This window comes from Kwoniella botswanensis, chromosome 1, assembly GCF_036426115.1.
Source record: "Kwoniella botswanensis chromosome 1, complete sequence".
Classification (NCBI taxonomy): Eukaryota; Fungi; Basidiomycota; class Tremellomycetes; order Tremellales; family Cryptococcaceae; genus Kwoniella; species Kwoniella botswanensis.
In genome coordinates, this window is record NC_088599.1 from 11,399,808 (window position 1) to 11,422,703 (window position 22,896).

General features: G+C 44.5%; 9 protein-coding genes across 9 annotated transcripts; 4 read left to right on the forward strand and 5 right to left on the reverse strand.

Moving 5' to 3' along the window:
• Positions 1 to 131: 131 nt before the first annotated feature.
• L199_004293 (uncharacterized protein) lies at positions 132 to 2,260 on the forward strand (the record flags this gene model as incomplete). The annotated part of the gene is made up of 7 exons (XM_064890021.1): positions 132 to 347; positions 444 to 1,049; positions 1,151 to 1,361; positions 1,435 to 1,626; positions 1,721 to 1,865; positions 1,947 to 2,031; positions 2,105 to 2,260. The coding sequence occupies 7 exons, from the start codon at positions 132 to 134 to the stop codon at positions 2,258 to 2,260; spliced, it is 1,611 nt and encodes a 536-aa protein (XP_064746093.1).
• Positions 2,261 to 2,931: 671 nt separating this feature from the next.
• On the reverse strand, positions 2,932 to 6,023 carry L199_004294 (uncharacterized protein; the record flags this gene model as incomplete). Its single annotated transcript, XM_064890022.1, has 4 exons — positions 2,932 to 4,099; positions 4,241 to 4,438; positions 4,515 to 4,675; positions 4,764 to 6,023. 4 exons carry the CDS (start codon positions 6,021 to 6,023, stop codon positions 2,932 to 2,934), a joined length of 2,787 nt encoding a protein of 928 aa, XP_064746094.1.
• An 851-nt stretch (positions 6,024 to 6,874) lies between these two features.
• L199_004295 (uncharacterized protein) lies at positions 6,875 to 9,049 on the reverse strand (the record flags this gene model as incomplete). The annotated part of the gene is made up of 7 exons (XM_064890023.1): positions 6,875 to 7,357; positions 7,431 to 7,697; positions 7,758 to 7,939; positions 8,005 to 8,133; positions 8,196 to 8,510; positions 8,585 to 8,684; positions 8,774 to 9,049. The coding sequence occupies 7 exons, from the start codon at positions 9,047 to 9,049 to the stop codon at positions 6,875 to 6,877; spliced, it is 1,752 nt and encodes a 583-aa protein (XP_064746095.1).
• A 629-nt stretch (positions 9,050 to 9,678) lies between these two features.
• On the forward strand, positions 9,679 to 12,617 carry L199_004296 (uncharacterized protein; the record flags this gene model as incomplete). The annotated part of the gene is made up of 6 exons (XM_064890024.1): positions 9,679 to 9,749; positions 9,814 to 9,913; positions 9,976 to 10,940; positions 11,073 to 11,667; positions 11,730 to 11,928; positions 12,334 to 12,617. 6 exons carry the CDS (start codon positions 9,679 to 9,681, stop codon positions 12,615 to 12,617), a joined length of 2,214 nt encoding a protein of 737 aa, XP_064746096.1.
• Positions 12,618 to 13,967: 1,350 nt separating this feature from the next.
• Positions 13,968 to 16,140, forward strand: L199_004297 (uncharacterized protein; the record flags this gene model as incomplete). The annotated part of the gene is made up of 5 exons (XM_064890025.1): positions 13,968 to 14,249; positions 14,340 to 14,473; positions 14,534 to 14,984; positions 15,040 to 15,488; positions 15,573 to 16,140. The coding sequence occupies 5 exons, from the start codon at positions 13,968 to 13,970 to the stop codon at positions 16,138 to 16,140; spliced, it is 1,884 nt and encodes a 627-aa protein (XP_064746097.1).
• A 288-nt stretch (positions 16,141 to 16,428) lies between these two features.
• Positions 16,429 to 17,540, reverse strand: L199_004298 (uncharacterized protein; the record flags this gene model as incomplete). Its single annotated transcript, XM_064890026.1, has 4 exons — positions 16,429 to 16,725; positions 16,812 to 16,913; positions 16,982 to 17,271; positions 17,342 to 17,540. The coding sequence occupies 4 exons, from the start codon at positions 17,538 to 17,540 to the stop codon at positions 16,429 to 16,431; spliced, it is 888 nt and encodes a 295-aa protein (XP_064746098.1).
• Positions 17,541 to 17,881: 341 nt separating this feature from the next.
• Positions 17,882 to 19,377, forward strand: L199_004299 (uncharacterized protein; the record flags this gene model as incomplete). Its single annotated transcript, XM_064890027.1, has 4 exons — positions 17,882 to 18,461; positions 18,541 to 18,735; positions 18,828 to 19,010; positions 19,085 to 19,377. 4 exons carry the CDS (start codon positions 17,882 to 17,884, stop codon positions 19,375 to 19,377), a joined length of 1,251 nt encoding a protein of 416 aa, XP_064746099.1.
• Positions 19,378 to 19,680: 303 nt separating this feature from the next.
• Positions 19,681 to 20,511, reverse strand: L199_004300 (uncharacterized protein; the record flags this gene model as incomplete). Its single annotated transcript, XM_064890028.1, has 2 exons — positions 19,681 to 20,096; positions 20,196 to 20,511. The coding sequence occupies 2 exons, from the start codon at positions 20,509 to 20,511 to the stop codon at positions 19,681 to 19,683; spliced, it is 732 nt and encodes a 243-aa protein (XP_064746100.1).
• A 290-nt stretch (positions 20,512 to 20,801) lies between these two features.
• L199_004301 (uncharacterized protein) lies at positions 20,802 to 22,844 on the reverse strand (the record flags this gene model as incomplete). Its single annotated transcript, XM_064890029.1, has 10 exons — positions 20,802 to 20,830; positions 20,885 to 20,974; positions 21,037 to 21,304; positions 21,375 to 21,493; positions 21,564 to 21,679; positions 21,774 to 21,984; positions 22,091 to 22,271; positions 22,351 to 22,508; positions 22,580 to 22,665; positions 22,819 to 22,844. The coding sequence occupies 10 exons, from the start codon at positions 22,842 to 22,844 to the stop codon at positions 20,802 to 20,804; spliced, it is 1,284 nt and encodes a 427-aa protein (XP_064746101.1).
• Positions 22,845 to 22,896: the final 52 nt, after the last annotated feature.

Here is a 22,896-nt window from a genome sequence, read left to right on the forward strand (position 1 = left end):
TATGATTGGGCCATTATGACATGACCATGAACATTGCATGTTCGTCATCTTATCTCATACTGTATCTCTTCACAGCAATATCAGTCTAGCCAACAGCTGAGAGGACAATCTCTCGAACAACCCGAACCAATATGAGAGCATTCGCTCGCACTCCGATCCTCCTGTCCCTTGCTATACCTTGCATGATCACAGCTTCGGGATCGGGATCAGGATCAGTCCCGGCTCAACGACCGTTTGATATATCATCGAGGCAAGATGTGGAGAGATACGATGATGACAAAGTATGGAGGATAGATTGGGGTGAGATGGATAGTAGTAAGAAGAAAGAAGTGATGGATGTTGTCGAGGTGAGCTCTGAGAAACATCAACAGCTCTATCTTGAGGGATGTCCCATCCTGCTTTAGACAGTAGACACTTATTTCGCATCATCTGGTATTTCATAGCTACTCGATCTGGACGTTTGGCATACCTCTCAAAGATCTATCGATATCCGACTGAACCCTAAGCAGTTAGAGGTGTTATATGGTTATTTACCAAATGAGGCTTTCCATCCTTTTATAAATGATTTACAATCACTTGTCGAGTTATCATCTGTCCCAGAAGAAGTGTACGACTATATACCTTCTCACCTCTCTGGAGAAGCACGACAAGAGTCGGTAGACCGAGAACTGTTCGAGTTGATGAAGAAAAAGAAGAAGAAAGGCAAAGGCAGGACCAAACCCAAACCGTCTCTACCTCCCATCGACCCTTACAACCTTACAACGATCGATACGCCTTTCCACGACAAGTTTCACTCTTTGGGAGAGATGTACAAATTCGGTGACACGCTGATATCAACTTTTAACGACACTCATCAAAATACCTCTGGTATACATATCAAAGAGATTGAGATTGGTAAAACATATGAGAATAGGACGATCAAAGGTTGGTCGGCCAAGATTCACCATAACAAGACTGGAGAAGGGGATCCTGGATATCCGACGGCTATGGTGGATGAAGATGAAGTCGAGTTGGAATATGTAGTCATTGCTGGACAGCATGGTAGGGAGGTGAGTCATATTATGACTCCAGCATGACCTCCCCAAAGCTTCTCTTCCATCGTAGACTTTGTCAGTGGTACTGATAATTTGGTTTGATCTCCGACGATTAGTGGGTCGGTCCTTCTTCCGCATTGTATTTCTTACACCACCTCTTACTTCGCGCTTCTGAAGATCCCAAATCCGACTCTGCAATCTTATTGAGATCGTTCAGGTTCACGGTGATACCGCAGATCAACCCTGATGGGTATGAGTACAGTAGAGATAAAAGCAGGATGTGGAGGAAGAACAGACAGGATGTAGGCGGGAAAGGAAAATGTTTAGGTGGGTGTCAGATGATGTATTCGATGTTTAGACTCTGAACTTACTTCTGACCCTTCACTGTGCACACATTCAGGAATTGACCTGAACTCCAATTGGGGCTATAAATGGCGATCATCCAAATCGACAGCCTGTTCAGAAGGTTATGGTGGCAGGGAAGCGTTTGAAGCGTACGAGACGAAAGCTATGTCAGAGTATCTTTCAGGTGCAGCTGAGAGAGGTAATAGAGTGAGAGCATTTGTGGATTTACATTCCTACGGGCAATTATGTGAGTGGTATGAATCCATCTCCGCCAACTATGCCATCATTTCTGCCGGACTGTTCATGAATTAGGACTAAGTCTGACCATGTTTTCATATCAGTCATGTTCCCCTTCGCGCACTCATGCGATGATTTCCCACCTGATGCAGAGATGTTGATGGAAGCTGGATTGGGAGTGGCCAAAGCGATGAGAACGAAACGAGGTGAAGGGTATGAAGCTGGACAAGCTTGTGACTTGACCTATCGGTGGGTTATAACATCGTTGATCATGGGTCTTGTCCTAGTTGATTTTGAGCTGACCGTTATTGCGTTTATGCGCATGCTCAGTGCACCTGGTGATGCGATAGATTACACTTATGGAGTAACAGACGTTAGGTGGTCGTACTCTGCCGAATTGAGAGATACAGGTACTGTAAGTGGAAAAAAAGGAAATCATCAATGTATAATTGAATGAACTGATCAAGTGAAATGAATGTATGTTGCAGTACGGTTTCATGCTTCCACCTAAACTTATCAGACCGACCGCCGACGAAATCACAGCTGGTTTGATGTATTTGGCTAAATTCATTTATGCTCTGGAGGTGAATCCGCCTTACTCCGTGTGTCTGCGAGAACTGGTAAATCGATTTTTGGGAAAATGAAAAATAACAACCTATGGGATTTCTGAACGAAGAAAAAAAGAAAAAAAAAACCCAAACAAACGGACAATGAAACCAAATGACATGAATCATCGGGCAGGCGGATTTTGAAGGAGGAAAGAGAAAATCGAAAATTGAAAGAGTTGTAATATTCATGTAGCCTCCTTTCTTTCTTCCGTTACTTTATTTTTCATAGATCTTTTCAAATAACAAAACAGTATCGGTCAAATTTACATGTATGAAAGTATTGATGAAATCAGCGGTACTTCTTTCTCGCGCAATCTACGGTTCGTTTCCTCGTATCTGTACTGACTGCACGAATGATTATTGATCACGCAAGTCGATTAATCAAAGTCAAACTCGGTAGACTCATCCTTGCCAGGGTTCACAATCACAGTTTCTGTGCTGTAGTATGATGGAATATCATTTGAGCTCCGGACAGAATGAATGATATAATTCATATATATCTGTATATCATTGGTATATATAATCTACCAAGAAGAGGTGGAAAACCGCAACCGTACGAAATATGAGAAAAATCAATACAACTATTTTCCATTCTCAGTCCTCCTTCCCTCGCTCTCTTTGTCAATTAAGAGTTTTGTATAGTATGTACTTTTTAGATCCCCCGCTATTAGTATTCACGTAAGTCTACCATCATACCTATTCTACCTTTACTGTCCAGCCTTTTCGCCTTTATCTTTCTTGCCAATTCCAAACTTGCCAAAAGCCATTGACCCACTCCTACCCAATTTCCCAGACATCCCGCTCAACTTCCTACCTAAGCTACCTCCCCCGGCATAACTACCTCCCTGGGCTGAACTACTTTGAGAAGATCCAGATACCGTACGATCCCTTCCTGTACCTGACATCGAAATCTTTCGACCGAGGTTACTGGATGATACAGAAGAGGAGATCGAACTTGGTTGTATCTGATTTTGTGTGGGAGATAAAGACGATGGGATGGGTTTAGCCAGACTGGTCGAATTAGGTACTGAACCTGAACCCGAAGAGGTGGATACCGATGCTGATGCGATCGAATGTACCGAAGAAGATAAAGTATTTGCATTACCGTTAGGTACACCTTGTACACCCTCTGCGTTATTCCCATGTAACGTGTTAGGTACATCCACACCTAATCCACTGAACGTCGTTGATCCATTGACATTAGATGGAGAGGTAGTACCATTTACTTGTGTTCTGCTCAAACCCCTTGAAGGCGGTGGAATAGGTGGAGTAGCATTTGAGTTCCTTCGGGTACCGGTCGGAGTGGTATCGCCTGATATCTGAGTGGCACCATTGGTCGAAGTGATCGAGTCGCGCCGTGTGGAAGTTACTGGCACCGATCCTCTTCTCGCCGCAGCTTCAGCGGCATTTGGGCTGATGGGAGTTACGGGCGAAGGCGATATATTGGTAGAAGCTCTTCTGGAAGGTGGAGGTGGGGGAGGTTTCTTCTTTGTTGGTGTAGACACCCCAGCGGAGGATTCCTCAGGTATGGTGTTGTCTGAAAAATCAATCAGATGATCTTCCTTCACTTCGCTAAGCGGTGTAGATTTAGGTTGAGGTTGGATGAAAGCCGTTGGCGCTGGAATCGGTTTCTGAGTCTTGAATTCAACAGGCTGGGGTGTAGGTTCAGGTTCAGGTTCAGGTACTTTTAATCCCAGACTTGCTAGATCCATATCCACAGCCTCATAGAATAGGACGTATCCCGCTCCAGACGGATAATCACCAAAATATCTAAACAGATCATCATCGTTTATAGGTTCGACATTCTCGTCGTCGCACATTATCCATCGGCCCTTGGATCGGACGAGGGTGACGTAGTGACCGTGGTGTGGGCCGCTGGACACAAGAGGGACATTCAGCAATGTTCGACAGACCTCAGGATACAAATGACAAAAACAAAGAGGATAGAAGTTGAACTGGAAAAGGATGCGGTGACCTAGTAGAGTGAATTTGATTCAAAACAGCACCTAAACTCACTTTCCAATATGTACCACCACCGAGAAAAGCTCATACAACCTATCGGGATTCTCCATATCATCCGTTGTGTTTGGTAATCTAAGTTGAGTAGGGAACGGTACTCTGTAAAACAATTTCGCATATCTACCTGTCGTTTCTTGATATTTGAATCGTTTTAGATGTAAAGCAAGGATATTTGGGAGTTTCTTGATCTTCATTCTACACCATATGGAAGAATAACATTAGCATGGCCTATATAGCGGTGTTTGTTTATAGAGTGCGCGATCGTACTCACCTCTTCTCGGCTTCTTGTAAACCACAACATGAATCACAGTAAAACTTATTTTTCTGACATAGCATCTCACTAGCTGAGAATTGTCTCAAACAGTGTGTGACGGACGTATGTTGTTCTATATCGATGGACAGATCTAAGAAGAGTTCATCACGGGATGAGGTCTGTAAACATACAAGGCAAACAGCGTCAGCGTCAGCGATCTCCTTCCATCTTCATAACATAGATATGTCCAGTACAGGTATCGCTCACAGTTTCACAACTCAGACATCTCGTCTCATTGGTCAAAATTCCTTCGAACAAACTTTGTATGAACGTCTTTCCAGGAGTCTTGACAGGTTCTTGTCCATTAACCTTCTTCAGATTCTTATCGATAATTTCGATCTCTTCCGCAATTTGATTTAACAGCCAACCCAAGAACTCATGAGCATCCTGCTGCATCATTCCTCTAAACATTTCGTTCTCTCTCTTGACTGTTCTCAGGAGATCTTCAGGGGTGACCACCCCTCGTCCGAGTTTACCAGCCTGCCATGGACCTCCTCCCCTAGCTGCCGACGGAGGTGGGAGGGATGCCAGCAATGGTGGACCCTGGGGTACAGCTGGATTACCTCCCGGAGTAGCTGGAGGTGCTGCTCCACTTTGAGGATTTTCAGGTTGAGCAGGCGCACCAGGTAACAGCGACGCAGTCTGGGCACTGGCATCTTTATTTTCCTTCTTCGGTAGTGGTAGATGAGGAGGCGAGTTGGTCAAGTGATAGAACAACGTTTGGATCGTCTGGAATACACTTGGCGGAGATTGGTTTGGATCAGGTATGGGAGCTTTCCAATTTGCATATTGTTCATCTAACTCCGGCGAACCTAATTGATTTTGTTGTAATGCGTTGAGTGTAGGCACCGATCCACTACCCCCTGCTAATCCAGCACCACCACCAGGAGGTCCAGTGGAACTCGTTGGTCTTCTACCTAAACTTGTCCAAGATCTTTTTTCTTTCCCTCCTGGATTGGGAGATGTCGGACCCGTAGAATCAAATGGGTTGCCTCCTCCGCGAGATAATTGGGGACTAATCGGTCCACCACCGTTCAGAATGGGTGATGTGGGTTTATCTCCTTTACCAGGTAATGGAGCGAGAGGCATTAAAGGTGGTTTCGAATCAGGATAAGATTCAACAAACCTCTTAAATGCTTCGCATGAGTATAAAGCCTGAATGACCGAATTGCAATAACATGTATTACCGAAATTCTCTAAACCGAACAACAACTCTCTTTCTGTCTCCTTGTTGTTCAGTCCTAATCCTGTTCTAACACCAGGTGCGATTTTGTTGTTGATGGGAGTAAGGTTGTTCGTATTGGTTGTGGTGAGTGACAGATCGGGAGTTTCGGGTGGTTCGCCATAATTGGATGGATTCGATGAAGGTGATGGACGTGTTGGACCACCACTGCTGGAATTGGCCTTGGAAGCATTGTTGTTGTTACCTTGCTTAGGCGTACCGAACCCCTTAAGTAGCCTTGACATTGCGATATGATGGTTTTGGGCGTGGCGTAGGAGGTGGACTGCGCTGCTGATCAATCAGATTGAGCCGACAATCGGTGGAGTGCGGGTGTATTTTGTGGTGATATGACGGTGCTGTACTGGATTTTTTGGATAGTCGTGTCCATGTAATGGATCGATACCGTCTCCGTTGCTTTGATCCAGCTTACTGAAGTACTGCGAGTGATATCCCCAGTCTGCTATGATATGACCCTATAGGATATAAGGTTCTTTCGACTTTTAACCGCTTGGCGACGCGGCAAGATCCGGCAGATGGATGATGGATGATGTGTGATGGCTGATGTGGAAGGTACTCGTAGTGGTGACAAGCGTCCTTTGAGTATCGTGTAGGAGCTATGGAATATTCACAAAGGATCAAGATCAAGCTGGATAGGATGGTGAAGTATAAGGTGTGTTCTGGTATTTTGGGGTAATTCACGATTCCAATAATGACAGCATGATATGTCTCTATATCCACACCTCCATATACAGCAGTGACCGTAGGACAACAGTCATACAGTTCGGGATATAACTTGCGCGAGGAATAGGAATAGAATCAGAAATCAGAAATGGAAGATTCCTCTGCTCTGATGGGTGGGTCGGTGAGCGGGCCGGTGTTAACAGGTCAAAAGTCACGGGATATAAAAAACAGTTGGAACCCTTATAACCCTTATATCAGGAGATATATATTTGGAGACCCCCCAGCATTTGTAAGACATCTGCGAGGACAGGAACATAGGGTAGGGTGGTCTGCGTTTCGTCATTACGATACAAATAGCAACCAGACAGATTTGGCAGAGAATGGATTGAGAGATGCATTTGATACAATCCCTACTTTACCTAACTTTATAACACTGCACATCATATGCTCCTTCTCCTACATCACCATTACCACCTTCAACAACTCTATAATGAATCTCCACGTCCAATTCTCTGGAATTCGTTGGTGATTTCTTACAGAAGAATCGTCCAATGATCTGTTGATTCGATTTGAGAACGATGGGTTTACGAAGTAAGAAAACAACCTGTTTCCAATGCGTGTATTTGCCTCTTGGTCCAGTTGTAAAGCTCACTTTCACCCCGTTGCCGGACTGATCGAGGGGTTTGACGGGTCTCTCATACTCGTCATCACCGAATGGCAAGATTTCTACATCCTCTTCCAAAGGGATATGAGAAGCTTCGCCAGAAACGGGACTGAAGAAGGTATCGAAATGAGTTAAGAAAGCTTTGATTTCCACCTTAGATGTTGAGGTTGATCGAAGGGTAAATGTGGAATGGAAATCTAATGATTTGATCGTAGCTGTGTGCGAGTTGATATCCTATGCCGACCATCTCACGTCAGTATACAGTCTATTCCAAAGAAGAGGGTCGCAAGGAGGTAGATAGACATACCCTTACTACAGCCTCCGTAGTGACGACTTCCTCTTTATCCACCACTTCTGTCAAACCCTCTTCGAAAGCTGGTCCTTGCATCTCGCTGAGATCGAAACCATATACGGATGGCCAGAATGAAATCCTCTCTTTCCAAGTTCTTTCCCCTGTGATAGCACTGATTACTAACCTAGTCTGGGAAGGAGCCATTAATCCTCCAGGAGCAAGGAAACGATCACGAGCTACTAGGACGGAATCTAACATTGATTCGTATAATAGCATGTATCCCTACGAGTCATGAAATGTCAGTAAGTATAGCGACTTATGTGGGAGCAAAGGATGACTCACCATCCATTCAGAAACAATCACATCAACATGTTTGACTGGTAGCTGGATATCCTCGACTTTCCCTTGGATGACAGTGATGACATCCGCGAAACCATTCTTCCTGATGTTCTCCCTGGCCTTCACGGCTAATCCAGAAGCCTCGATGGCGTATACATGTTTGGCTCCAGCCTTAGCAGCGAGCACTATCAAAACGGATACATCAGTTCATCGTATATCAGCGGTTCATCTGATTTTTCAGAGAGCTCACTTGACAAAATACCCGTTCCACATCCTACATCCATCACTATAGTATTTTTGAAGATCTGGGGATTGGACAAGAGGAATCTGGCGTAGGATACAGTTCGTACAGTATCTTTCAACATGATTTCGTGGATATCTATTTCTCTCAATCAGCATAACCCGTTCTGTTGTGATCTATTATGAAGCAATGAGACATACCGTTCTCCTCGTAGGAATGGAAATAATGAGTATCATCGTCCCTTTCCACCGCTTTCCCTTTCCCTTTACCTTCTACCTGCTTACTAGTCTCTACCGGAGATTGGGCATCATCTTCGTCATCTTCTACTCCTACGGTTTTGGAGATAAGCGTTCGCATAGAAGCGAGATCTTTCCTAGCTTGTTCCAACTCTGCTTCTAATTGAGCGACTCTGCCGTTCTCTGTTGATGCGGGCTGAGATTGAGATGGACCAGCGTTAGATTGAGGTGGTTGAGGGAGATCTTCGTCATCCGACCAACAATCGTCAGGATCGTATTCTATATCAATATAATCGAGATCAGCCAAATAATCGCATGTACGTAGCGAAGGGAATTAGTAGACGTAGACTTACGAAGTAATGGATCATCAGGTATAACGGGTTTCAACAAATTATCATCTTTGAACAATTGATCAGTAGGAGACAAGGCGTCGATTTGATCTTTAGTCAATCCCTAGAAATACAAAACACATACTTATCATGTTAGCATAATTATTACACAGCTAACGGAAAAAGGAGATGGGAGAATGATAGACGACTCACGGCATTCCTGATTAAATTGATCAACCTGATCCTACCGAACATGTCCAATCCCAATCTTTGACACGTCTCATTCAATCTGAAGTCCCATATATTCGCATCGTGTTCCAAAGCAGCTTCGGGAGTAGGTAAGACGGTCTCATCGAATAGGGATTTAGTCTGTCTGGCTTCACCTAAAGAAGATGCCCAGTCGGACAGACGATCATCCTCTTCGTCTGAAATGGAGGAAGAGGAGGAGATGGAGGCTGCCGACGGTGGTACGTTGACTTGATATGACATTATGTGATACTGTCTATCCTCGTATGCAGAGCAATTCAACATTTTCATTCAACTCTTTTGGCTGGTAGGATGAGTTCCGGAAATTTTCATTCTACTTGCCGAGTATTGAGTGCTCGTACCCTGAGCATTGATTGGCTTGGCTGATTACGAAATTTGTAATGAGAGTGAGACCAAGCCTTGTCAGGTGATTAGAGATAACTCTAATCCGGTTGTATGTACCTCTCGGCCTTTGTGCTATGCTGTGTACTAAGTGCCTAATTCGTCATACTCTCAACCTCGCAACCTTGGAAGTTAGACTACTACTCGTACTGCTCTACCATCAATTCGCTCACTCTGCAGTACACAGCCACCTGCTGCAACTGATACAACGATATATATCAGCAGACTAAGACTTCATCCCGACTTGGCTTGGCACCCTACCTCAAGGTTATCTTTATCTTCACCTCCCACAATCAATCATCCGCAGCCGGATAGAGATACCAACATTAGCCAAGATGAACAGTTCAGAGGTGATGAGACAGAATAGACTGGTGAGTACCCGTACCGTCAACAATCTTACCGTTGTGACGCCAGCTGACAGCATCTGTCCATCTCTGTCCATCTATCTGTGCCATTTGTAGAGGTACAATATGGGGCCTATGCTCACCTCCTCCAACGTCTATTGGGCATTTGCGAATAGAGGTTATGTGACGGATCCCGAGTGAGTCCCTTGAAAGATCAACGGGGAAGGATTGATGCTGATGCAACAACTTCGTTGGATACAGATACGTGAAAGCTGTAATCAGAAATTATGTGCATTTCAAAGCCCAGAGGGGGAAATCGAAGACTGAGATATCAATGAAGTTGGAATACCTGGAAAGAGAGGTAGGCTACAGATACCCTTATCTGAGAACTGGCACGAAGCGGTACAGCTGACTTTGGTGAAGTTCCCTCAATTCGCATATGCCTTCCGAGCTATCAGACAAGAATATTCTCTATCCCCTTCTCGTATTTTACCTGCTCCTAGAGTGACATCCAGTAGTGCCAGCAACAGTAACAATCTCCGACGGACACAGACAGCTACCACACCTAGTCGAACTTCAAATACCAATACTATCACTCGTACCCATACGACCGTAGGAGCTACAACCAATAGAGCCACCACGAACAATGATGATGAACCTCCTCCACCTCCTTATCAGAGCCAAGATCCTGATCCAGCATCGACTAGGATACTCCAGGAATCACTAGCAGCCGAAGCTGAATTGAGAGGAACTTTACCTGGTCAAACTACCTCGACTCCTACTACAGCCACAACCCACAATAGCTCGCCTCCGACATCAGCAGCTACTCAACCACGAACAGCTGGAGCGGCCAATGCAGAGGTCGACGATTCTCCGCAGCGAGTACCTAGTGATCCGGAATTAGCGAGAATATGGGAGGAATCCCAATTCGAAGAAGCTAAGAGGGCTAGTCTAGCTTGGCAGGTGGAACAGCAGGAGTTACAGGAAGCCATGAGATTGAGTTTAGCAGAATCAGAATCCAGAGGAGAAGGTTCCTCCAGCGCTACAGCTGGTCCGAGCAACTCTCATCCGATAAGTACCATTCCCGAAACCCAGTCAATAGGGGGAACTAGTAGTCACAGCTCAGATATGAGAGACTTAGTAGATGGCATGGAAGATATGATCATCCCTGGATCCTATAATTCAGTTCAACAATCAACTTCCACATCTACCTCGAAAAATCAGAATAATAATCAACAGCTTCAGAATTTACTCGATGAACAATCAAGTTCATATACCGGTCAGACGCCCCTTACACCCCAGAAGACAGGATTCCACATCCAAAGTAAAAATCCCTTCTTATCGTCCAACGAGAAAGAACAACTTCAAGCTATGGAACAGGCTGCTCTGTTTACTCCCACAAATCAACATTTCAGAACTTCCAGCCTCAGTTCACCGGGATCATCCTATACTCAAGATACTCCACCAAGTGGTCCTCCCTATCGACAATCTTTCTCAGCCATTGCAGAATCTGGACCAAGTCATAATCAGTCCCACCCAGCACCCCCTGATCAGCTTGCTCAGCAACACACGCCACCACCTATGGCAGCTGGATCGAGCTATACACACTACACACCGCCGTCTGAACCCAGTCAACAACTCTATACTCCCCCGCCTGGGCCACCTCCCAATCATCTCCGTATAGTCACTCCTACCTCACCCACTACCAGACCTCTACCTGCAACTCCTAAGGATCAATTCCCCTGGGATGGATCATCTAGTCCCAGTAATGGTAATGGTATGATATCAAGTCCGATATCTCACAATCAACCCAGCTTGTCTTCACCTATTGCCGAATCACATAACAGCTTACATCAGACATTACAAGGTACTCCACCATCCTTACCGGCAAGAAGAAAATCATTCGTACCTCCACAAGGGAAAGAAGACGCTTTGGAGATGTTGAAAGATTTCGATACTGTTTTCCTAGTTGATGATAGCACGTCTATGGCAGGGGAGAGATGGTCAGAAGCGAGACAGGCTTTAATGGAAGTGGCCGAGATTGCCGCAAGATACGATGAGAATGGGGTGGATATTTATTTCTTGAATAGTAAAAGAGTAGGAAAGGAGTTGAAAGTGAGTTGAATCGCAACCGGATTTACTGTCCAACGTGTGATGTGATACTGATATATGTGTAGGCTGCTCATGAAGTGGAAGATCTGTTTAGAGGATTGGAGCCAAAGGGTGCTACTCCGACTGGAATGAGATTAGAGAGTATATTGAGGGAATATATGGCAAGATTAGAAAGGTCTCAGACTACTTCGCCAACGTCTAATGGTGGCGGGAGCTCGGACGTATCAGTCAAACCTATGAATTTGATTGTCGTGACTGACGGGGGTGAGTAAGGTCTCTTTGAATATCTCTTGATCTCCTATTCATGTTCTCCACCATCTCTCCGTGTTTCTCTTCACCTGGAGCCCGTTTGATTCGCTCTTATCTCCCATTCCGTCTGCCCCTCTTACCGTACTCTTATCTTCCTTCGATCCCATTATTCCCTTCTCTCCCTTGGTTCCCTCCGCCGCCCCCCTATTCGCCTCCCCTTGCCCTCCATTTGTTCTCCTTCTTGTCTTTCAAGCCTTCTCCTCCTTCTCGCACCCTGTGACCGCCCAGTACCTTCGCCCCAGCCCCACTCGTATGATGCTTACCGAGCTGACGTGTCAGTTTTCGCCCATCCCATCATTCTTCGCAAACAACTTCTTCTCTCTGATCCTACCCTCGACCGTAACGGATTACTCTCCTCAGCACCCACCGATGATCCCGAATCAGTATTATTATCAACTGCAAAACGGCTAGACAGGGGTGAATATCCCTTATCTCAAGTGGGCGTACAATTTCTACAGATTGGAAATGACTCGGAAGCTAGAGAAGCTCTGCAGGAGTTGGATGATGGGTTATCCGCTGCGCACGGTGTGAGGGATATAGTCGATACGGTCTTGTATAATGGAGAGGATATGAGTGCTGGGTTGATCATTAAGACTTTGTTGGGTGGGATCAATCGAAGATTAGATAGAAGAAGTTCAGCTTAACCTGGTATGAACCATTATTGTAACATGATCATATCTTAACAAGTCATCATCACCAATGCATCTCATGCCAAATATGAATGTGATATATCTTACTGTACCAACGAGGTAAGGTAAGGTAAGTTGCCACGACAAATCAAAAAAGTTAAGTGGGAATCTAGCTTGAGACTGATCGTCGATCCAGCCCTTAGAACATCACTTTACCCCTTTTCGGGGGTTTCTCGTAAGAATCGTTAGTCAGTCTTGTCGGCAAAGGACAAGCACAACCACAACTACACTAACGACTCTTCTTCCCACTGCCGATCAAGTAGGGAACATACAATGATCACATTCACAAATCACAAGTAACTAGGGACATTTTTTAAGCCATATTTATTATTATTTTTTTATTTTTTTTTTCTTTTTGGCTTTTTTTTTCGGAAAAGGATGAAATACATATAATCGCAGAAAGGGAGTCGAGACCTCTTTGGCGGATTGAATGTATAATGCCGGAACAGTGAGATTGCACTGCCACTTCGAAGACCGTATTTCCATTTACAGGACATTACGCACTCCTTGTCAACTTGCTTATATATAAATGGATCCATACATATACACATCATGTTCGATAGGGTGACTAACTTTTACTTCGCAAGTTGGAATACATTCGGTCATGCTACTATCATCCACTCTGAGCGGAAGTCTTCGAGAATAACAGAAGTACTACGGGAACCATACTCCATGATCCTGCGGACCGCTCCGAGAGGGGTGGCGAAGGGTCATCTAAAATAAGGAAAAGGGTATTGTGCTTGAGAAGAGCATTCTTTGATGATTCCTGCATGGCTACTTGAATTGATATAGCGAGTGCACACATGTATGTATACAGCGACCCTTGAGTCTTCAAGTAGGTGATTGGTCGAAGTGTTATATTTGCCATATAGCATGTTATGATGATGATTGATTCATGGTGATCGCCAACCCAGATCAAGGCACGGATTAATACGTTTTTAAGGATCAACACAACGAAAAGTGACGTATGTATAAGGCATGTATGGGTGTTTGCAATAAAATTGAAAAGTGGTTTTCGACTTTCTTCTGAGATATCACACCACAGCTGACATTCTTGAAAGCTGGTCTATCAACACCTAAAGAGGCTCACAGATACCAACAAAGCTCATCCTCGGTGTTGGTACAGTTGGCCGCTCGTTTTCATTGGTGGTGCTCAAACTCGGACATAACCGCTCGATACGTCTTCGTCTCTCAACGTCCGAGTTCACCTGGTCCTTCCACGAAGCAAAAGCACTCGGCTCTCATCTCACCCATACATCTCTTCCTCTTTGCCTTTGAATCGCTCAAGAAGTGGGTGCGAATAAAATGTCGAAACCCACTTCTAATCGATCATCCGTGTCATCCTCCCCTACCCGAACTAGTCCGGCCGAGGAAACCACCACTCTCTTGCCACCTACCTCTCAACACCCTCAACACCCTCATGCGCACCCCCATACATCCGCTAACCCACATGCAAGGAAGACATCAATCAGCGCAAGAAGCGTCAGTGGCAGGAGCGTAGCGGGGAGTGTGAGAAACTATGGAGCTGTCGCTGGACGACCAGGTCCTGTTGAACAGGCTCCGAGAGTCAGCAAACTTGGTCAGAGGGTATGTCCTATTGCTCCCTCTCTCACTTGACATCTACGATTCTCACCTATGGAAGCTCATTATTCGTGCTGTTTGTTCTCGGAATTGCAGAGAATCCTCACGACATTCCCGTTACAAGCGACATTCTTCATCCTTACTTTGCTCACTTTTGCAAGTTTCGTCTTATCCCTTATATTATTATTAAACACAGTACTAGATTTTAGTGTCAAATTCTTACCTTATAGGTAAGTCAATCTTCCCTCTCAGATGATATACATCCTTCTGACTGGGTTGAAATATGTTAGAGGATCTGGTTTTGCCGAATTCTGGATTTCCCTCATCGGTTCATGGATAGGCTTAGGAGGTGTCCTCTTCTTCTCCCACCCATCTTACTTATTCTTCCTTACGACACTTATCACCCTCATTCTTCATATACCCATCTTATTCCTCGCATTGCTCTCACCAAGTCTCAAGAGATCCCATGCGCCCCTTATCCTGGTCCCGCTCGTACTTACAGGATCGACCTTGATATTCACGTTACTATCGAATTTCCTAGTCAGACGAGCGAAAAAGCAGGAGTCATTGAGGATAAGTCGGATGTTAACCGAAGCTGCGGGCCGAGAACGAGCAAGTGAAGAAGGCACTGCGAGAGCTTTGGTAGGTGTACAGAGAAAAGGATTCTGGGGTAGGATATTGGGCTTCTTCGGGGGTGTGTTTGGGTTGATAGCTGGTTTGGCTGGATTGATATTGGTATCGGTGAGTGGAAATGTCATTTTCGCGTTGAGTCACTTCGTCTTACTAGATTATTTAGTTATTGCTCATCGACTTATCCATCTCGGCATATGACGGTTCACTACCCCTACCGTCCTCTTCATCACAATTGGTGAAAGTACAACCTTCATCCTCACAATGGTCAATCAACATCCATCTAGCATGCACATCATCGAATTCTTCTTTACCTACCATCGTATACACGTCGTCATCCGGTGTACCAGGTTCCTTGGCACTGTTGCCATCGCCCTTGCCGCCCGCTAATGAAGGTTCTGAAAATCCCGGGAGATGGCTATTCGACCTGCAAGAACAAGGTAAAGTAGGAAGGGTATGTACGTGGGACCGACCAGGATACGGTTTCTCAGACGTACTTTCCAATGCGGATTTGGGAGGGATCGCAGATTCCTTATGGGAAGCTTTGAGCAATGCCGGTGTGATTAGGGAAAGTAAGAAGGAGGGATTGATCATGGTCGGTGAAGGATATGGAGGGTGAGCCTTCGTTCAAAGCTGTATGAAAGATATCAAACGATTGTCAAGACTGACAGATTCTTTTTCTTTCTTGCTTATGAACAGCCTCGTGTCGAGAGTCTTCGCTTCACGCCATCCTTCATCTATCCATTCATTCCTCCACCTAGACGCTCAAACGGCATCTACCTATTTCCACGAACCATCCACTACCCAGTTCCTATCCCGTCTATCCTCTCGATTGTTCCCATCTCTCCTTACGCCCCTTTCGCTTAACAGACTTCCTTCGGTATTGTTGAGAAGGTCGACATCGTTGTCTAGGATATTAGCTTCTTCTCATCCTTCGCCTTCTACAGCGAGACTTAATGAGAAACTGAGAAAATCTAGATTACAAGAGACAATCGGATCTCAATCGAGGACTTCAGCAAGTTTTAGAGTATTGCTGGAATCGGGATACAAATATCCTTCGTCAAAACCTGCTATCGTACTTAGTAGTGAGAAGAGGATGAAAGATGATGAAAATTGGGCAGAAGGTCAAAGAGTTTTGGCGGAAGAGGTCACTTCGGATGATGGATTGGTAGATTGGATTAAACTTGATAAGGTTGATCATTTCGTTTGTGAGAATGATGGAAGGCAGATCTGTGAGGATTCGATAGTAAAGTTATTGAAGCAGTAAAACATCCGATGACCGATCAGTGGGGAAGAGAAAAGGTATGATTAGTTATTAGTAGTTTTGTCTATTTCTATCTGCTTTACAATGTCATTGTTACTTCGTATACGTATTAGTCTTTATAATCTGAGTCATGTCTATATCGCATCTATTGATAGTTGACGTCTTACACGATATGTCATGAATACTTGTCAAACGTTTATCTGCATCACAAACACCACAATCTTTAGAAGATAAAAGAATGCATATCTGTACAGTGGAGTGAACACCAGCTGAAAATTCCCTTTATCCTCCCTACGCGAAGACCTTCTTTCTACTCAATGTGTCTTCAGGTAACTCCTCTCTCAACCTCTTCTTCCTCTCCTCCCTATCAGTCTCACCTTCCTTCCTGACTCGGTATTTCTGTCCCGCCTCTCTCTTGATGCTCGCCCTGGTCGCTGCGGGAGAAACAAACTCCGGGTTGGAGTATAGCGTGGGTCCACCGAACGACCCTTCGAAAATACGGATGGGGGTCAAGACAAATCGTGGACCGATCTCGACGAGAGATGGGATGGGTGGACCGGATGGAGTGAGAGGGTCTTTCTCAATTATCTGGCGGTTATTCCCGTTAATTAGTATTTTCCCATTTGTGGGAAAGCAGAGTCGGAAAGGATATATGTGTGAAGTGTATCACTCACTTGATAATTCCTAAACCAGATTTTGTTATCCAACAAAGAGAAAAGTAAGATATGATCGATAAAAGGTTTTAATCTCCTTGAGGTTTTAGGTACACTGAAGGTCTACAAATATATCGTAATACATCAAATTAGTATGACAACTTTTCATGGGAGCATGACACCACACTTACATGAGTTAAAACCTCCTTCATCAACTTGGTACTCTCATCACCATCCCAAGCACCATCAAAAGTCACCAAACCCCTTGACCCTTTCAAACAATTTCCGGTCATCTTCAACTCGTCCATCGTATGTATATTCTGTACATGACACTTGATCGATGGTCCATTAGGTGTCCTCGAGATCCATAAGTACAAATCTTCGTGTCGCCTAGCTTCGAAATAGAGGGTATTGGAACATGAGTGAAGGTCCGCGAGCTCATTGATTAGGTGTAAAGACGATTTGGTATCGAGTTTTGAGTCTACGACGTAGATAAACACAAATCAGTATAATCATTGAAGAACACTCAATGGGGACAAGGTCTGACTCACCCTTCTTAGTATGGGGTAACAGTACTTCCAAATCCCTCATTAGATGTCGCATACGTTGTGTGACACCTCTTGAACATAACATCAAGGTCTTGTCTTTTCTGGGTTTGTACCCCTCGCTAGGTCCAGCAGTTGCATTATCTTTGGATTTCTTGTTTTTACCCTGTTGGATCTCTGTGGATGTCTTGAGTAGGGTGGCCATGATGATGGTGGTCTGTCGATACTGTATCCCGTGTATGGATAGTAGAAAGCAACGTTGCAAGATCAATCCAAAAATATTGTGACTGAAGCTATAAGCGACTCTGTTGAAATATTTGCGATTCAGGAACAAGCGACAGTAAAGTGAGCAACCGAATTAAACATCGACTTGCTTCCGACGGAACAAACGGTAAACATTTCGAAATGTTCAGTCCAGGGAGGAAGACCAAAGTTCAATTGCAAGTATGACTTGGTTCTCACCTCGACCTTCTTCCATCCAAGATCAACTCCGTATTCCCCCGTACCGACAGCTCATCCATTGCAAGCTGGAAGGTAGTCCTCACAATGCCTCGCCGTCAGGGACCGTCACGTTCCCTGTTCGCTTCCCTCCCCTTGGATCTCAAACAATCACTTCGATCACAATCTTTCGACAACTTCGCTAGCAAGTCAGAGGAAGTTCAAGTGAAAGCTGGGAATATAATGGATATAAGCATGAACGGTAATGGAATGCTTAGTACTCAACCTCATTCAGATAGCGATAGTGATGGTGAAGTAGATGGGGACGAATCACCCATTAGATATCCAGACAATCATAACATAGACAACCACAGCAACGAATCAACGGTAGTAGCCCAAACACCAAGTTCAGTAGAACCATTAACGAGAACCGTAGTCAACCAAATACTCGACACAGCTGAACCAGGCCCATCAACCATCGTAAAATCCCGAAGACACGTAGCTCATATCCCCAAATACGATCCCACCGAATTCGTAGGTTTTGGTCAACAGACGCACAAGAAAAGGAAGAAAGGTAAACAACCTGTACGAAATCCTTTGAACCCCTTTGTAGGACATGAATGGGACTGTACGGGACTAGTAAAGAGATATACGAACTATACGGAAGTTCCTCAAGATCTGATGAAATGTGAGTTCCAGTATTCTCCTCAAATGATGGAGGGCTGGATCGGATCATTGGTTAACTCAGTCAATTTCCTTATATTCAGATTACGCACAAAGACGACTATATTTCCCATTATACGATCATCTTCCTCTACTTCTCGACAGGACAGGATGGTTTTCCATTACCCCTCAACCTATCGCTGCTCATATTGCGAATCGATGTAAATGCGATTTGATTGTCGATGCGTTTTGCGGGGTGGGTGGGAATTCGATTGAATTTGCTAAAACCTGTGAAAGGGGTGAGTAAATCACTTTTCACCGTCATATCATTTAGAAAGCACCACAAAGCATGTCTGGAAGTTTGGACTGATATCCTTCGATCACATTGCAGTTATCGCTATAGACAATGACCTGACTCGACTGAAATTAGCAAGACATAATGCTCTGCATCATGGTGTAGCCGATCGGATAGAATTTATTCACGGGGATTTTGTCACGTTCGCCAAGTCGTTCGTAGCGAATAGTAATGGAAGGGAAGAAACTGTCGATGTGATTTTCTTATCTCCTCCATGGGGTGAGTTTACGTTTTACCCATCCGACATCTTCCTCCCAAATTAGGCTAATAACCTGATGTCGCTTCTGTTCTAGGCGGAATCGATTATCTCAACACCCCTTCTTCCACTTATCCACTCTCATCAATCTTACCTATACCAGGAGACGAGCTGTTCGAGCTATGTACGACGCTTACACCGAATATAGCATATTATCTACCCAGGAATACAGACTTGAAGGAACTTTCGACACTTGCCAGAACGATCCAGGGGGAAGATCCAGATGGGAGAGGAAGGAATAGGGAATGGGTGGAAGTGGAGGAGGAGTGGGTGGGAGAGAAGTTGAAAGCTATTACAGCGTATTTTGGCGGGTTGGTTGCTGATGAGTGAGGAGGCGTACTAGATTAAGGACCGGGATCACTTGGACAGATCCACAATCCAGCAGAAGAATGTAGAGGGAAATAAAGGTGTTCAATGTGTCATAACGTTATTTCATGCTTTGTATGTATATATGTGTAATCGTTAAAGACATAATGTCGTATATGTATAATAGGGAAATGCAAGGTATATATCAATGTTGCACAAATGATCTTCTCCTCCTTCAATCATGCATATATTGTTTGCCCGATTTAGACTCTTTCGCTTCTCATGATGCGTAGTGTCATGTCGTGTCGTATCGTAAAAAATCAGCCATCACTCTGACCACGCTCCCTTTGGTCCACATCTCCCTATCTTCCTCCCACCCATCCATAATCCCACTCCTACACCTTTTGGTCCTATAGTCCTCCTCAACTCGATCTCATTACCTAGCACACCTTCCGATAAAGCTTTATTCCACCATAAACTTCTTACTTCTATTTTCTGACTCCCATCATCTAAAGGTCCCTCTGCTTCTAATTTGTGATCAGATTGTGCTGCTGGTTGTCCACCCGGTAAGTGAACCAACATCAAAGGTATATTCGATGAAGTACTGTATAGCATGGTAGATTTGGTGAATCCACTCTGCGAAATCAAGATTGCTATATCTTCCTCATCGGGATTGAGGGAATTATCAGAGGTTTGGGATGAGGATGAAAGCGATAAAGTGGATGTGGAGGATGGATTACTGTCTATGAAACATGAACAGCATTTTGACTCAGCATCGTCAGTATCATAAGTATTTTGAAAGATGATCGAAACATGTTGAAGAGAATGGTTGAAGTACTTACGATACCTCAAATTACCCATCACACCCTCCAACTCCCTGACATTCCTAGGTCCCAGACCTTTCTTTTCGGCTTTACATTGAACTATCACCCTTACCCTTCTGACGCTCTCATTCTCGGCCTCAGTCATATCACCGGAGATCCTCGGCGATCTAGGCAACCACCACCAACCCCGCAGATCTATCCCTCCATCACCAGCACCCCCCACTCTCCTGAGATCCATATATAGTTGATTATTCAAGTACTTTAACGCATGTTTCTCAAATGACGTTCCGATATCTAGAGTAGTGCGACCTCGGAGTTTTGGGAGTATGGTCATTGGATCATTGGAATCAGGTTATACACAGAAATCTCTGGTACGGTCTGAGATGAAATAACGAGTAGTCTTAGTGTTTTTGAGGAGATGGTGAAAGCGATTTCTGTCAATTCGGTCAATTCGTTCGACTACTCGTGTGATTTCCGATGGAACCAGCAGAGTTCAACAGTTCACGTCTTTAAAGTCGAAGAAATTCATGCATGTATACAACAATAGGACAGACACAGCAACGCAGAAAAGATACGCTTAGTACAGGATAGCATAGTATAGCCCCAAGAGAGAATGGCTGTAGGTTAGAAATCCATAGTTTCTTGTTTGGCAGCTAAAGATAAGCAAATCAGTCTCCACGCTAGTCTGAGCTACAAACCACACTCACCTCGCTTAACACCTCTACTATCTCTCAATACCGCCGCTACATGCTTCTCAAACATCTCTACATAAGGTTTCAAAGAGGTTTGTTCGTATTCTACATCACAATGAACACTCATCGTCAGCCCTGATCCTTCTTCCACTGAAGACCCTACTCACCCTCTATCCGTCGTTGACTGCCCGCTTCGCCATTCTCTACTGCCGCCGCTCTATCCAGCTCACTCAACAGTTCACCAACGGTAGGGACAGTATCGGGATCAAAGTCATCTACCAAGTCCGGATTAACAGGTACACAGACTCTACCCGTACCGGGATGAACACAGAAAGGAGCTTTCAACAAGTGATTTCGATGTTTGGATACTTCCGCGTCGATTCGGGGGTATGTATATTGGAGGATCACATCTTGCATTGCCTTTTCGTATTTTCTCTGTGAACATGATTACGACCATAATAAGCACTTTTGACAGAAGTCCACGGAACGATGTTGAAGCACTCACAAATAGCAGTTGATTAGTTTTCTTCAATCCTCCTACTGCTTGTTGGAGATCCCCCCATTTATCTACACTGGATCTCGTGGGATCGCTCTGCCATTCTCTTCTCAGATTACCGATAACCTCTGTCGTATAATCGTATATGTGATCAGTCACCAGAACAAGCGTGTACAGGAATAAGTGAATGGGTCTCACCTCGATCTTGGGGTAAAATAGCCAACAAAGCTTCCCATCCTCTTTCCGTGGCAAAACAATCCTGATCATGCAAAACCAGTTTTACAAATTCCATCTTCAGGTTCTCCAGTGCCTCGCTAGAAACACAAGACATCAGTCAGTCACCTCCCAATGTTCTTGACATCGTCGTTGGTAGTTGGATCTATGAAGATTAGGTTATGTTTGACTCACTTCAAAACAGGATGTAAATCCGCATCGTCCTTACTACCTCTCACATTAACTTTCTTAGCCTGTTCTTTACCACCTTTAATCACTTCCAAAAATGTAACCAAGGATTTACGTTGATCATCATTGAGGTCTAAAGCTGCTGGGTCGGATATCCAACAATGTATACCTCGTCGACCGGAATACACCCATAAGAGATGTTTGAATCCGAATGTTTCTGCGCCGCAATCCATAAAATCAGTACATATTCCCATCGATCTGACATAATAATCCGATCCCGCGAATCAGGAAATACTCGATGAGATGTTATTTTCACTACTTACCCCTTAAAGCATGATCCAAGACTTTCACAGCAGCAGCTATATAACCCCAACACCTCTTACATATTTTCTTGTCTGTACAGCACGTTCGTATCTCATCGTAATCCGTCATATCAATATCGAAGACCAGCTCTCTTCTTTGAGGTTGTAATGCTCCTGCAGCGAGGGTTTTTCTATCTCTTGGCTACGAGCAAGGATTCAATTTCCAGTCCTCACATGTCAGCTTGATCTCCTCGGGTGGAAGTGTGATCATAATGACTCACCCTAGCCGAGTATTGAGGTCCAATTTCGAATCTTGAAGGATTCAAACGTATCAATTCCTTTTTGAACTCGTCAGAAGTGTGGAAAGAGTTGTATCGGATGTACACGTCTCCTGCTAGAGTGAAGGCAAACTCTCGGTGGGTGAAGAGCTTTGATGGAACTAGCACAATATGAACAGATACCTAGATCAGTAGCGTCATCCAAGAACTTGACGAAGAATGATCAACTCACCTTGATCCTGGTTTAACCATAAGAAGAAAGGCCGGTAAGGGAACAATCGTCTGTAAAAAGCGTTCATCACCTGGGGTGATGATGGGCTAGATCATGATGAAATGCTTTAGTATCTGTTGTGCTTCGAAGGAGAGGACTGTACATACTCGTAATCGACCATCCTGAAGAGAAATTCATCAGCGATGAGCGTTAACGGCGCCTGAACAGAGAAGCCTCGAAGGTTACACCCCGATACTCACGGATCATCTCGAATAGGGATGGGCATGGTGACCGGGTTCTCTCAATCTCAAGCTATAGGTATTGACTGGTATAGGTAT